The following is a 14,250-nucleotide window of genomic DNA, read 5'->3' as shown; positions in this document are numbered from 1 at the left end:
TTTGCTTTGATGTAAACTGCATGAAATAGTGATGGCTAGTATGAAGTTCTAACATTTTGCTGAGCACCACGCGGGCCGCACGAAACAACCTGGCGGGCCGCAGTGCGGCCCGCGGGCCACTGGTTGCACATGTCTGGTCTATATCTTAATGACATTTTCTATGCACTACCCCATCACGTTTGCAATCTTCATCATTTTTGCGATTATCATTATTTTGGAGAGCATTTTGCTCAAAATGATTTGTCGTTCAAGTCATCTTCTTATTTTTGTTAATTTCAAGTGGTGATGATTCCTTTTATTTCGGTATACCTTTGGTTGAACTGATTCACAAATAAAATTCCACAAAGTTTTACAAAAGTGATAGCAGACTAATATATACCTCATATAACTCATATACCTCAGTTGTGTTCATATAACTCATTCGTATCTATGCTGGTCTGCTGTTTGTTACAAAACATCGTTTATATCGTCTGTACGGCTCTATTTATCGGTTCATAAACAAATGTCTTGCAAAAACTAGGGCTGGAACAATTTGGCCGGCAAATATTAGCCGCTAGCGACTGAGAGCTCTTGGCGAATAAAGATTTTGTCCGCCATTAAACGAAAGCATACAAGTAGGAAAGAATTGGGAAAAAAAATTTTGATGATTCATTATTTCAAGGAAATGTGTTACTCTGTTAATCATTTTAATGCTAGAATACCAACTTTGTGGGCTAGCATAACATAAGTTGCTAATATAACACTTTTAATCACATTTATCAACAATATAGCAGTTTAGCATGCGATTGACAATGTGACATGACAATTAGTGACTATGGTGGCTAACGCTAAAAGAAAATCAGCTAAATACCCAACCTTAATAAAAACATGGCGAATATATACAGGTGGAACGTATAATTGAATGATGGTGTGGTGCCAAATTTGTACTGGGCATTGTGACGTAAAAATGTCGCATGACTCAGAGCTTGTCTTCCTAAAAAGTTTTCAAGGTTTGTTTTGTTATTTGTAAGTTAAATTTGTATCTTTAAGTTTTACCTGAATACGACGGTAATCTCCAAGATTTTTAAATTAAGAACTTACTCTAAGTCATGAGACATTTTTACGTCACAATGCCCGGAACTAATTTGGAAAGACAACCGTATATCATATTATGACGAGCAATACAACGGAATGAAAGAAGGAATATATTATGACGTAATAAACGTGGCAACATGTCATTACACTTTGCTTCGTTGCCAGTCTAAATACAGTTCAATGTTTACTTGGTTGGTTAAAATCAACTCGTGGATTTCATTCAGTCGCAACGAAGTTTCATTTTAGTTTCTTTAAGAGGTTCATCAAATCCCTTCCAACTATACCAAATAATGCCATGCCAACTTCCACTTGATTGACGCATCCAGACTCCATTGAGGTATGATTGGGCACAGCCTCTAAACCACCATCCCTGAGATCCTCCATAGCGAGTTGCGCAGTTTGCACCACTAATATATTAAAACATGAAAGATAAAAATTCCTTTTTTGTATACTCTATCTTATGCGTTACTGACAGGATATAACTGAAAATCCTACTGAGCTTGTGGCACTTAATGTTTATTAAGTTGGACACAATTATTCCTGAACATAAGATGCCGTACCTGGAATCGTATTCGCTATCTTCCGTAGAGAATGGGTGACCATTGCTATATGTTAAACTGTCCCCTGCATTTCCGTTGTATCCGGAAACACGAAGTCGATACAAATTTTCAGTAGATTCGATCGAAAACGAGCTGCAAAAACAACAACTTGCTTTAAAAATTTCGAATCCAGACCGCTAAGTTGTAATTTATTCAACAGAGTTTTACGTTGATTAATAATGTTATGAATTTTAACATTTACGTTATTTATGTCACAACAATCATCTTATGACCTATAATTGGCGTGACGTTGGTTTCCATCGAAATCCCACAGCTCTATCTGGAGTCTGCATCCTCCACCTCGCGTCATCTCGTGGATGTTGTCGAGTCCTGTAAGTAATGAAGCACGAATAATAACAAACAAAAAACATCAAAATAATATGCGTTTAAGTTGAACAAACTTCCTCTTACCAAGCCAAAACTCCCCATCAATCTGGCTAAAACCGTTCGCGTAGTCGTCCCATCGTCGCCCGAAATCAACACTTCCGTCAATTCGTCTTTGAAAAATCTGTTAGTAATTTGATTTGACATTTTAGCACAAGTGTAATATGTTTAAATATTGAAATATTCTTTAGTTTATTACTTAAAAATGATGATAATATTACGTCATTACAGAAATAAAACACAACATCATTTACACGTCACAAACTATCCGCAAGACGTCTCATTATTTAGGAGCTCATATTTCAGTGATATGTGAGTTCGGGTGATCGCTAAAACTTTCACGTTAAGAAAACATCACACTAAGATTCCAGCTAGATTTTAAATGCAAGTGATTTGGTTGAAATAAATCAGGTTTACTTGGTGATGGTTAAATTTCGACCGTTATAATTGCAAAGTACTCACGCCATTCAATGCAATTGTTTCGCATGTTCCATGAAACGAAGACACAACGGTAGTGTTATTGTGCAACCAGGGTCGTATAAATGACTCGAGTCACTTTTTTGAAAGACTTGACTTAACTAAAGTCAGTTCTTTTTGATTATGATTAAGCATTAAAATTAAACGAATCTGTATTCGTTGATCGGAAAATATTAAAGTGTAACTTAAAATGATTTTATTTGTCTACAAATGCGTACGTTGCAGCCAAAATTGTAATAATCCTAAACGTTTGTGGCTGATGAAAATGGTAAATTTGTTGTGTATTTGGTTTAGTTTTAAATATTTATCGACTCGACTTGACTCGAGTCACTTGTGCTAAATGACTCAACTTGACTTGAGTCTGAAAAGTTAAATGACTTGATTTGCGACTCGAGTTTGATCACTTGGTTTAGACTCCGAGTACAAGAAAGTTATTATAGAAGTACAGTAATTTCACGCTTCGTTGCATACGAACCAAACCTGGACATATGATTATTTATGCACAATTGCATACGACAAGCACTCCCAGAGTAATCATGGTAGTTGCATTCGAATGACAATTAATTAATAATAATTTGACACACTTATATTCTGCAATTTTGAGTCCATTTTTTAAGTGTTATTTAAAGCGTTTTCGAACCAATCATAAGTCAGCTTTATTGAAACTTACTGAACAAAATATGTTTATTAGACACATTTTTATTCCATAATTTCTTTTGCTTTTTTAGGGGTGTTATTAAAATCGTTATCGAAACATTCACACGACAACTTTATTGATGCTTTTAGAAAAAATTACGTTTTAGAAAAGTGGGAAAAGACAGATCTGAAAAGACCGAATGCGTGTTACTGTGTCAATAAATTTATCGCCGCTTGTATTTTCTTGCATTCTTGCTACAATGCAAAGAAATTGTACACAACGTACTGCCACCATGAGGCCGTAAAAATTATTGTTTCAAAATTAATAAGGTCAACACAATCTGTGGAACTTCTCTTATAAATGTGGAAAGATTTTCACTCACCGTCCATTAATCCTCGCAATACACTTCAACACCACTCGTCAAACGTTGTGGCCCATCGCGTAGTGACGAAACACATGACCAAGTAACGAAAAGTTCCTCTAATTCTGGAAATAAAATTTCTTGAAAAACCGACATTCAAACAAAACATTCTTCATCTCACATCAACTTACTTGCAAGTCTGGTTATTATGTCGGTCCCTAGCGACCCCAGAGTGCATGATTCTCCTTGCATTCCCTTCTGTCCAACTCCTCCGGGTTCTCCTTTGGCTCCTGAAAGTCCTGATTTTCCAGATCTGCCGACATCACCTTTGTCTCCTTTCAGCACGGTGGAGTTGATGACGTCATTGTTGCAGACAGTGGTAAGGACTTGACGACATTGTTGCGAGTAGGTCATGGTGACGCAACAAGCCAATGATAACAGAAAAGTCACTCCTCTCATGGTTGACTATGAAGATCTTCCGTTGAAGTTGATGATATGAAATCCCACCAAATCGCTGCTCGTTATATAGCCCACTTTGCTTCGCTTCTACGTTGACGTCATATAGGCTTGAAAACTTTGTACCAAAAGTTAAAAATATTTTCCACGAAATTCTTTTCATGACGAAAAACATGTTTTGCACAAACACAACCAAAGCTCAAGCGTTTAAAAAGAAACGTAAGTATGAAGAAAGCTTGTACGTCAAGAAGCGTGAGAAAGTGACGATATACATCTAACTTTTTGCGCCAGAGCACTTTTTAATAAGACGATTGACGTCACAAGATGCTTGTTTTTAACAGAAATATTTTCACCCCAAGCGATGACGACAAAAGATTAAATTTTTTACTTAAAGACATGAACCGCATTTGTGTCAGTAACAAAACACATGACGCTACATATGAGGTGTGCAGTAGTTCAGTTGAAATTAACATTTTACAGAACATTTTTTAAAGTAACAATTAACATAATTCCTTATTATCTGTATTTTATTACTATTTTGTCAATGTTTGAAAAATGTCATTGATCAAGAAGGTTTTTACTTGCATATAGGCAACATGGATATATGCAGTATCTTACGTCGAACTCACTCTGTTAATGCACTACTACTACTTTGACACAGATTCCATCATGAATTTTTGTAGTCCAACTGTGGTAATGTGCATGCATGACCTGATATGTATTGATCGTTGTCAACCCATATTCATCTCTTTATTGGTCCGCACAAGTTATGCCAAATGTCTGCAAGAGTGGACTAATTCACTGAACTCAAAAGTCATTGTTTTTGGCGCAGTAGCTCAATGCATTGTAATTAGCGTGGCATTTCTTTTCTGTTGTCATTGTGTTATTTCATTGTACTCTGGGGCCTGGGTTATAAAAACGCTCACAATTTCAGTGCAAAATCACAGTCAACAATGAACGTTTTTAAGCATGGAGGTACGTGAGTCGTCTCACAAAAGATAAGCTTTCAACACATGTTGTTATATATTGTAGTTGTATTATAAAGAGCTTAATATCATAGCAATTGATGAAACCGACAGCAAGGTAAGAAAGTTTAACAGCTAGAAACAGTTATAGATCGCTTCTAAGCTTTGATCTTTCAGGTAATAGCAACTTTATCGAACACGCATCTTCCGATCTGGAGTTCACATAACGTCTACACAACAACCAGCTACGCATAAGGGAAGTTAATTGCTTGAGGCAACGCATTTTTGTCTGCTGATATTTCTCAGATTACCTGATGGTATCATCATCGTGGTATCACTTGATTTCCTGGTATTGTTTTACTTTCAATGTATTTGTTCTCGGATTTCCATGTTATCATTAAAACATTTAGCCAATTAGCTTTATTTATATATTACCATACTTTATAATTCATCGGAGCAACGTTCAACTAAATATATTTAAAAATCAAGTTGCCTCCCATTTAGTTGGCTTCTGAAAATAGCGCCTCTTTTCTTTGAGTAATTTTCAGGAACAAGACATCCCTTTGAACGAGTTCTTAATCTTTTATTTGGAGACTCAGGATTTTGCACTGTTTTGCATTGTTTGGCGCTTTGTTGCATCGTATCCATTGTGTTACCTCGCACAACAATCATCAATTTCTCATCTTAAACTTTTTCATTTGCAACCACTTCTGAACGAAGCCTTTATATACAGTCGAGCATTTGATTTTCACATATTTATTTGAACATTTTACTGGCGAAGGAGAAAAGTATGGTCGAAACTCGTCACTTTAATAAAATCGTGTTTATATTGCAGTTTTGCTTTTAGCAAGCTTGTCGTAAAGTATTAACAATTTGCGACTATAGATATGATTATATTAAACTATTTTAGGATATTTTTAAGTTTTTATTTAATTTTTTTGATTAATTATCCGATATTTTTAAGATTTTTTACAGGCGACACTGTTTTGCAGGCAATAATGTCGTTACCAATATTGTTGTGATTCCCTGCCTATCAGGGCCATGTTAATCACAACTGTCTTGGCGGTTACCTAAGTTCAGTTCATGTAGATTTGTGGAGACTTACTTGCTACTATGCCAGCATTGATCACAACTACTTGCCTGAGTGTGTTATTAATTATTATTATTATAAATGTTACAAGACTTGGACGACCGCATGCGCAGTGATTCATGGAAATCGTAAAACGTTTCTCGTACTATTTTGTTGTTGTTTGTATGATAATTTGTTGTTGTTTGTATGTTGTTGTTATTCTTGGCTTAATTTTAAACCTGCTTAAGACATTTATTTTACCGCTCATAAATTTGTTGGGCAAAAGTCTATGAGCTTTACTTATTTTGCTGGTGCTATAATTTTTAAAGTTTTAGTGTCGCAGCATAATTTTACTCAATTTACCAAAAACCTTCCAAACACGATTGCAGACTAACCATCAATTTTCACTTTGTTCCTTTGAAGTAATTTTCGCTGCTGGTTGTCATTTTAAACTTAAGTCTTTTGCATTCTGTGAAATGAACTTCAGCCGAATTATACGATCTTTCATATCGGCAGTGATTTGCCTGAAGTTTTCAATCTCATACACGAAATGCCTTCTCCATTCGTGCGGAAGTTGCAACCGGCCGTAAAGTTCATCTCGAACCCAGGATGCTGTGCGCCCATTACTGCTGGAAAGGTCTTTAGCGCGTTCGACATTTTCTTCATAACTGAGCGCAAAGATACTGTTTTCGCCATTAGCGATTTCCCATAAAAAGTCTTTATCAATGTACGAATGGAACAAATATTTTTTGTACTCGTCAGTGGCATTCATACTAGCGTAGTGTGAATCGAAAATCTCTAGAAAATCAACTACTGTATATTATCGTCCGATCGGAAAGAAGATTGGGACACAACAAACTGAGCAGCCATTGCCACATTTACAATTACAATCAAACGACTGTGATATTCTGCTCGCAATTTAGGCCTACGTTACAATGAAAATAAGTTAAAAGCTTAATGTTCCAAAATCCGCGCTTTACGTTGCATCATTCTTATTGTTGATTAGTCGCAGTTTTACACAATTCATTAGTTCATACTAATTAACTATATCAACTGTATATAGAACCGGGGAAAATGGTGTAAATCGAATTTCGTGTGAATTTTTCCTCTCCTGCTTTGAGATTACTTTCTTATAGCTTGATGTTTAAACGGTCACGTGATTTAAAACATCATGCCAAGACGAAAACAGTTTTGTTTTTTGCTGGTATTAAGCGCTCGATAGCAAGAAACAAGTGAAGGGTTTAAGATCTTGAGCGCCATAGACAAAATTTTAGGCAGCAAAAAACTGAGGATAAATGCACAAAAAAACTCGGGCAATTTGTTTTTAGAAACAAAAGCAAAATTTTATGCGGTATCATAACCCCAAATTCAATTCCACAAACAAATTAATAAAGTCTATCTTAAGTGAACAAAAAACCATTCAGTTATAAAATAAATTACTGCAGCAACTATAAATATTCTGCTAAATCATCAAAGATTGCTTAACTTTTAATTGCAAAGTTCTGTAATAATTCAACAAAATTTTGACATCAATTAAACGATCGCTTTGCGCTTTGACTTGCAGCTGAGTTTTTACGTTAATGCGTAATCTGGTTAAACCGGCGCTGCCATACAATGAACCCGGGTCACATTATAGTTTATCCTCTGAGTTGTCGTTTTATCCTCTCTGCCACTCAGCAAAACTATGTCGATGGTTACTATAGACCTCAATAATAGCAACCTACAATAGAAGCCGCGTCATATACTCACGGATCTTTTTTTGTGACAATTTGGGTGGAATTCCGGGTAATTTTGTCAAAACTCAACTTTAAATATGAGCAAAGATTAGGGTTTGAGTCATGCGACAGACTCATACGACATAACGTTAGGGCCAATTATTTTTCATTCGCATCCATGATCTTTCTACCTCGACCCTGAGTGGTTGCATTTGGGCGTTATCTTGTTGATTTCGTGGCCGTCACATGTCAATGCTTAGGACTATCATGTTCTATTTCAGCGTGTTTCTACCTGCGTTGCTGCATGTGTAACAAATGTGACTACAGTACATTTATTCTTGTTACTATATTTAGTCTGTGTTTGAGGAACTAGTTTGGATTTTGGCACCGTTTGCGTTATCGTTTGCGTATTTGTGTTATTTGGTTTATCGATTGGTTTGTTTGTTTCATGATTTTAGTTCTTCTCTGTACAGAAAAGGGTTTGTTTAGTGAATATAAAATTGCTTGTTTTGCGTTTGTATTTGTTGTCTTGGAGTTTTGCATTATTATGATTGGTTTATGTTGCCGCGTGTAGGTGTCGTGTTTGCTTTTATTTTTACAGTATTGGGGTTTAACAGTGTTGAAATTTGTTCTTGTCGCATTGTTGTGCGCACCAGTGGTGCCGAACGCTTCCTCCGCTAATTACAAAATTCTCTGTCGAGTTTCTTCCTAAAATGTTCAGAGTACATGGGGTAGTTCGGTTAGTGAGTGTTGGTGACCGGGCGTTGTCTCTACTTTGTGCTTTTACAGTGATCTTTTCTCTTCTAATTTTAGCGTTAATTAGATGCCTCTTTTGGGTGCAGTTTTTAAATATACAGTAAGTTTTCACCAACACTCAGGTGTGATTCTTTCACTGGGGTTCGTCATGAAAGGAGCTCTTGACCTGGCTAAACATTTGCGTTTTACGTAACACATGTCTTTTGCGTGCTTGCTTTATGCTGTATGACTTGGTGTCAATCTTTAACACACTTTACTTTCTTGTGACGTCAGCGTTGATTGAGGGACTTCGAATAAAACAAGCAGTTTATGCGCAAATGACCAAAACAAATTTCTTGGTCCTTTGATGGTTAACCGTGTCGATCCAGGTCTAGTTGTGTGGCGTCGCGTGTTGGACCGAAATATATCGGTCCCTGTATTAAGCGAGTCCTTCTATATTTACATAATTGGGTTCATATAACTCACTCGTATGTATGCTGGTCTGCTGTTTATAAAAAAACATCGTTTATATCGTCTGCATGGTTTTGTATTTATTGGTTTATAAACAAATGCCTTGTAAAAACTAGGGTTGGAACAATTTGGGCGGAAAATATTAACCGTTAGCGACTAAGAGCTCTTGGCGAGTATAGATTTTGTCCGCCATTAACCGAAAGCGTACAAGTAGGAAAGAATTGGGAACAAAATTTTTCATAATTGATTAATTCAAGGAAATGTGTTACTCTGTTAGTCATTTTAATGCTGGAATACCAACTTTATGGGCTAGCACAATAAAAGTTGCTAATATAACCATTTTAATCACATTTATCAATAATATAGCAGTTTTGCATGCGATTGACAACGTGACATGACAATTAGCGACTATGGTGGCTAATCGGCTAAAATTCCCAGCCCTAGTAAAAACATTGCGAATATATACACGTGGAGCGTATAAATGAATGACGGTGTGTGGTGTGGTGTGGTGCATATAATAAAATGACGGTGTGGTGCCAAATTTGTACCGGGTATTGTGACGTAAAAATGTCGCATGACCCAGAGTTTGTCTTCATACAAACTTTTCAAGGTTTGCTTTGTTATTTTGTAAGTTAAATTTGTACCTTTAAATTTTACCTTAATACAACGGCAAACTTAGGCCAAACTTAGCAAAGGTTAGGGCCAATTAAATTTTCCTTCGCATCCATGATCTTTCTACCTCGACGCTGAGTGGTTGCATTTGGGCGCTATCTTATTGATTTCGTGGCCGTCACAAGTCAATCCTTAGGACTACTATGTTTTCTTCTGCGTGTTTCTACCGGCGTTGCTGCATGTGTAACAAACGTGACTTTACCTATATTTATTCTTGTTACTATATTTAGTCGGTGTTTGAGCACCATTTTGGATTTTGAAGTCTCTTGGTCCTTTGTTGGCTAATCGTGTCGATCCAGGTCTATAGGTACGTGGCTTCAGGTTTAGGACCGAAATAGATCGGTCCCTGTAGTAAGCGACCTCTACTTACATATTTGTGTTCATATAACTCACTCGTATGTATTCTGGTCTGCTGTTTATAACAAAACATCATTTATATCGTCAACACGGCTTTGTATGTATTGGTTTATAAACAAATGTCTTGCAAAAACTAGGGCTGGAACAATTTGGTCGGTTAATAATAATCACCGCTAGCGGCTAAGAGCTCTTGACGACTAAAGATTTTTTTAGCCATTAGACTAAAACGTAAATGTGGTAGATAATTTGGAGCAAAATTTTTTGTAATCCATTAATTCAAGGAAATTTGTTACTCTGTTAATCGTCTTTATGCTTGAATACCAACTTTGTGAGCTAGCACAATAAAAGTTGCTAATAAAACCCTTTTAATCAAATTTATCAATAATATAGCAGTTTTGCCTGCGATTAACAATGTGACATGACAATTAGCGACTATGGTGGCTAACGGTAAAAGAAAATCAGCTACATTCCCAGCCCTAGTAAAAACAACACGAGTATATACACGTGGATCGTATAATTGAATGACGGCGTAATGTCAAGTTTGTACTGGGCATTGTGACGTCAAAATGTCGCATGACTCAGAGTTTGTATTCCTACAAACTTTCAAGGTTTGTTTTGTTGTTTGTAAGTTAAATTTGTAACCTTAACTTTTACCTGAATACGACGGCAATCTGCAAAGTTTTTGAATCAAAAAATTACACTGAGTCATGCGAGATGAATACGTCACAATGCCCGGAACAAATTTGGTAAGACAACTGTATATTATATTATGACGTCCAGTATAACGGAATGACAGAATGTATATATTATGACGTAATAGACGTGGCAACTTATAGTTACAGTTTGTTGCGTTGCCGGTCTAAATACAGTTCAATGTTTATTTGGTTGGTTAAAATCCACTCGTGGATTTCATTCAGTCGCAACGAAGTTTCATTTTAGTTTCTTTTAGAGATTCATTGTATCCCTTCCAGTGACGCCAAACAATTCCATGATTCACTCCATTTGATTGACGCATCCAAACTCCATTTAGCAATGAATAGGCGCAGGCATTAAACCACCATCCCTGACTTCCTCCCCAGGAAGTTGCACAGTTCATACTACCACTAATATATTAAAACATGAAAGATTAAAACTACTTTTTTGTATCTATTTATATTCTATGTTATACGTTACTGGAAGGATATAACTGAAAATCCTACTGAGGCTGTGGCACTTAATGTTTATTAAGTTGAACATATTTGTTCCTGAACATAAGATGACGTACTGGGAATCGTTATCGTTATCTTTCGTCGAAAATGATTGACCATTGTGATATTCTAAACTGTCCCCTGCATTTCCGTTGTATCCGGAAACACGAAGCCGATATGAATTTTCAGGAGATTCGATCGAAAACGAGCTGCAAAAACAACAATTTGCTTTAAAAGATTCTAATCCAGACAGCTAAGTTGTAATTTACTCAACAAAGTTTTACGTTGATATAATAAATGTAAGATGTAATGTAATCTTTGTTCTTTATGTCACAACAATCGTCTTTTGACCTATAATGGGCCGAACGTTGGTTTCCATCGAAATCCCACAGCTCTATCTTGAGTCTGCATCCCCCTTCACGCGTCATCTTGTGGATGTTGTTGAGTCCTGTAAGTAATGAAGCACGAATAATAACAACGAAAACATCAAATTAAAATGCGATTAAGTTGAACTAACTTCCTCTTACCAAGCCAAAATTCCCCATCAATCTGGCCAAAACCGTTCGCGTAGTCGTCCCATCGTCGCCCGAAATCAACCTTTCCGTCAATTCTTCTTTGAAAAATCTGTTAGTAATTTGATTTGACATTTTAGCACAAGTGTAATACGTCTAATTTATATGTGTACGTCATCTTTAGTTTATTACGTCATAATACAAGATGCATGATACAATTTACACTTCGCTTACAATACGCAAGGTATATCTTGTTATTTTGGAGCTTTTATTCCAGTGGCATGTTCATATTTTTGCTAAAAATTTTAAGTTAAGAAAAGTTTAAACTCATATTATAGGTAGCTGTTTGCTGCAGGTGATTTGGGTGAAATAAATGAGGTTTACGTCGTGCTGGTTGAATTTCGCCCGTTTTCACTGCAAGCGACTTACGCAGTTCAATGCAATTGTTTCGCATGTTGCATAAACGAAGCGAATTAGACACAACAGTAATGTTGGCATGCAACACGATAATTATTAGCGTGCAGTAATTTTTATACATCGTGGTATGTGACCCAATGTGGGCTTATGATCGGCTCTGCACAATCGCACACGACTAACACTCGCACAGTAATCATTATTGCATTGTTGCAGATACTTGGAAAGTGGAATAAAGCACCTTTAAAAAAGCGCGAATGCTTGTGAAAACAAATTCATTATCGCTTGTACTTTTTTACATTATTGTTACAATGCAAATGAATCGCACACAACGCATTGCCACCTTGAAATCCACACAACTTGATAACTATCGCTTCAATACTACACAGTAAGTGTATATACTTCTATATATACTTTTATACCTTTCAATACTACTGTAAGTTCAATTTAATTTGTAAGCTATTCCACTTATAACTGTGGTAAGTCTTTCACTCACCGTCCATCCATCCTCGCAGTAAACTTCAACATCACTCGTCAAATTGTGCGGACCGTTGCTTGATGACGTAGTACATGACGTAATACTAGATGTTGTTGTCGTGGTAACAATAGTAGTAGCCATGGTCGTGGTACTAGGAGGTGTAAGAAGCCCCTCGATTTCTGGAAACAATTTTTTGTTGTAAACAAGATTGAACTTTTCCAGCAAGGTTTCAGGTAAAACTCGCTCATATTAAGCAATAAACATACAATTAAACAAGATAACAAGCATAGACCATAGCGTATGAGCGCTATATAAGGGGTTGCGCGTAGATTGTAAAGTTTCTGTAGTTTACATCTTTTGGTTGGTTTAATGCGGAGTTCTTTATGCTCGCAGGAGAAATGACGATGATTAAAATAATTAATCTATGATCAGAAATCAACTTACTTGCCAGTTTGGTGACTATGTCGGTCCCTAGCGACCCCAGAGCGCACGATTCTCCTTGCATCCCCTTCTTTCCAACTTCTCCGGGTTCTCCTTTGGCTCCTGGATTCCCCTGAGCTCCCGGAAGTCCGGATTTTCCAGATCTTCCGACATCACCTTTGTCTCCTTTCTGCATGCTGGAATTGACAACGTCATGATCACAGACAGTGGTAAGGACTTGACGACATTGTTGCGAGTAGGTCATCATGACGTAGCAAGCCAATGATAACAGAAAAGTCACTCCTCTCATGGTTGACTATGAAGATCTTCCGTTAAAGTTGATGGTATGAAATCCCACCAAATCGCTGTTCTTTATATATCCGTGTGTTGAAGCTCGTGGTTTCCAAGATGACGTATAAACGTCTCGAAAATAAGGTCGTCAAATTCGAAGATCACGTCATCATGGCGCCTTGTCCCGACCAAAACTATGTTGTTCGTGAACACAAAAGCAGTAAAAAGAATGAAAGGAAGTGAGAAAGTTTTACGTCAAGAAATGTGAGAAACTTGTTTTGTTGTTTTGAAAAACACCTGTTTTATTTTCCTGGTCATACTCAAAACAGGTCCATTGAGGTAATAACTGGATTGTTTTCCGGGAATATTAACAAAATACCTTTCCAACAACTTTGCTTGTGACGCATGATTGCTTATCCAATCATAGTCTGGCTCTGGTTCTGCATCATCACAAGCTGATATGACGCAAACCAACTCATTTTGACGTTATTTTCGAACATTATGGAAAGTTGAATTGCTTTGAAAACGATAGGAATAAGTTTGATTGTTATTATCAGGTTTCATTATTGGCTTTTCTTGGCTACAAAAACCTACTCGAACGTCAATTAACGAGATGCCTATTGTTTCGTATTACAGTGATATTGGCAAAGAAAGCATCTTCCAATTTCTTTACGAGATGTTTTTTCAGCAACGTAGCAAATTATTTCCTCAAGTCGACGAATATGTTGTTGCTTGGAATTGTTTTATGGCTGTGCTATGATTTGTTTCAGAACATCTTATTGGTTAGTTGCTTGCTAAGAACACCAACACCTGTTAAACGATGCAATTTCGATTCACTCATTTGGATTAGAAACATAAATTGTGGAAACATATCACTTAAGTTTACACGACACGCAAATTCCTATTTGAGGCGGCAAGGTTCGGCATGCTTAGTGGGTATTTCACGGGCACATGAAGCGTGTGTTTAGGTTACATG

General features: G+C 36.7%; 1 protein-coding gene across 2 annotated transcripts; it reads right to left on the bottom strand.

Annotated features, from left to right (window-relative positions):
• Window positions 1-552: 552 nt before the first annotated feature.
• LOC143450447 (microfibril-associated glycoprotein 4-like) lies at window positions 553-13,454 on the bottom strand. 2 transcript variants are annotated; one of them, XM_076951008.1, is made up of 6 exons: window positions 13,008-13,454; window positions 12,582-12,742; window positions 2,085-2,181; window positions 1,907-2,003; window positions 1,635-1,766; window positions 553-1,481 (listed from the first exon to the last, which is right to left on the bottom strand). In XM_076951008.1, exons 1-6 carry the CDS (start codon window positions 13,291-13,293, stop codon window positions 1,295-1,297), a joined length of 960 nt encoding a protein of 319 aa, XP_076807123.1. In that variant the 5' UTR covers window positions 13,294-13,454; the 3' UTR covers window positions 553-1,294. The 2 variants fall into 2 exon arrangements, with proteins under 2 accessions (XP_076807123.1, XP_076807122.1); XM_076951007.1 differs by lacking the exons at window positions 553-1,481; window positions 1,635-1,766; window positions 1,907-2,003; window positions 2,085-2,181 and adding exons at window positions 10,321-11,075; window positions 11,237-11,368; window positions 11,511-11,607; window positions 11,687-11,783 and having other exon boundaries at window positions 13,008-13,433.
• Window positions 13,455-14,250: the final 796 nt, after the last annotated feature.

The sequence above is a fragment of the Clavelina lepadiformis genome, chromosome 3 (genome assembly GCF_947623445.1).
Source record: "Clavelina lepadiformis chromosome 3, kaClaLepa1.1, whole genome shotgun sequence".
NCBI classification, from domain to species: Eukaryota; Metazoa; Chordata; class Ascidiacea; order Aplousobranchia; family Clavelinidae; genus Clavelina; species Clavelina lepadiformis.
This window is presented reverse-complemented; position numbering and strand designations above follow the sequence as displayed.

Coding starts and splice junctions, on each gene's coding strand:
- LOC143450447 (XM_076951007.1), bottom strand. CDS start 13,293: ATGAGAGGAGTGACTTTTCTGTTATCATTGGCTTGCTACGTCATGATG. Junction 12,743..13,007: donor CATAGTCACCAAACTGGCAA/GTAAGTTGATTT, acceptor AATTGTTTCCAG/AAATCGAGGGGCTTCTTACA. Junction 11,369..11,510: donor CAACGTTCGGCCCATTATAG/GTCAAAAGACGA, acceptor TTGTTTTTGCAG/CTCGTTTTCGATCGAATCTC.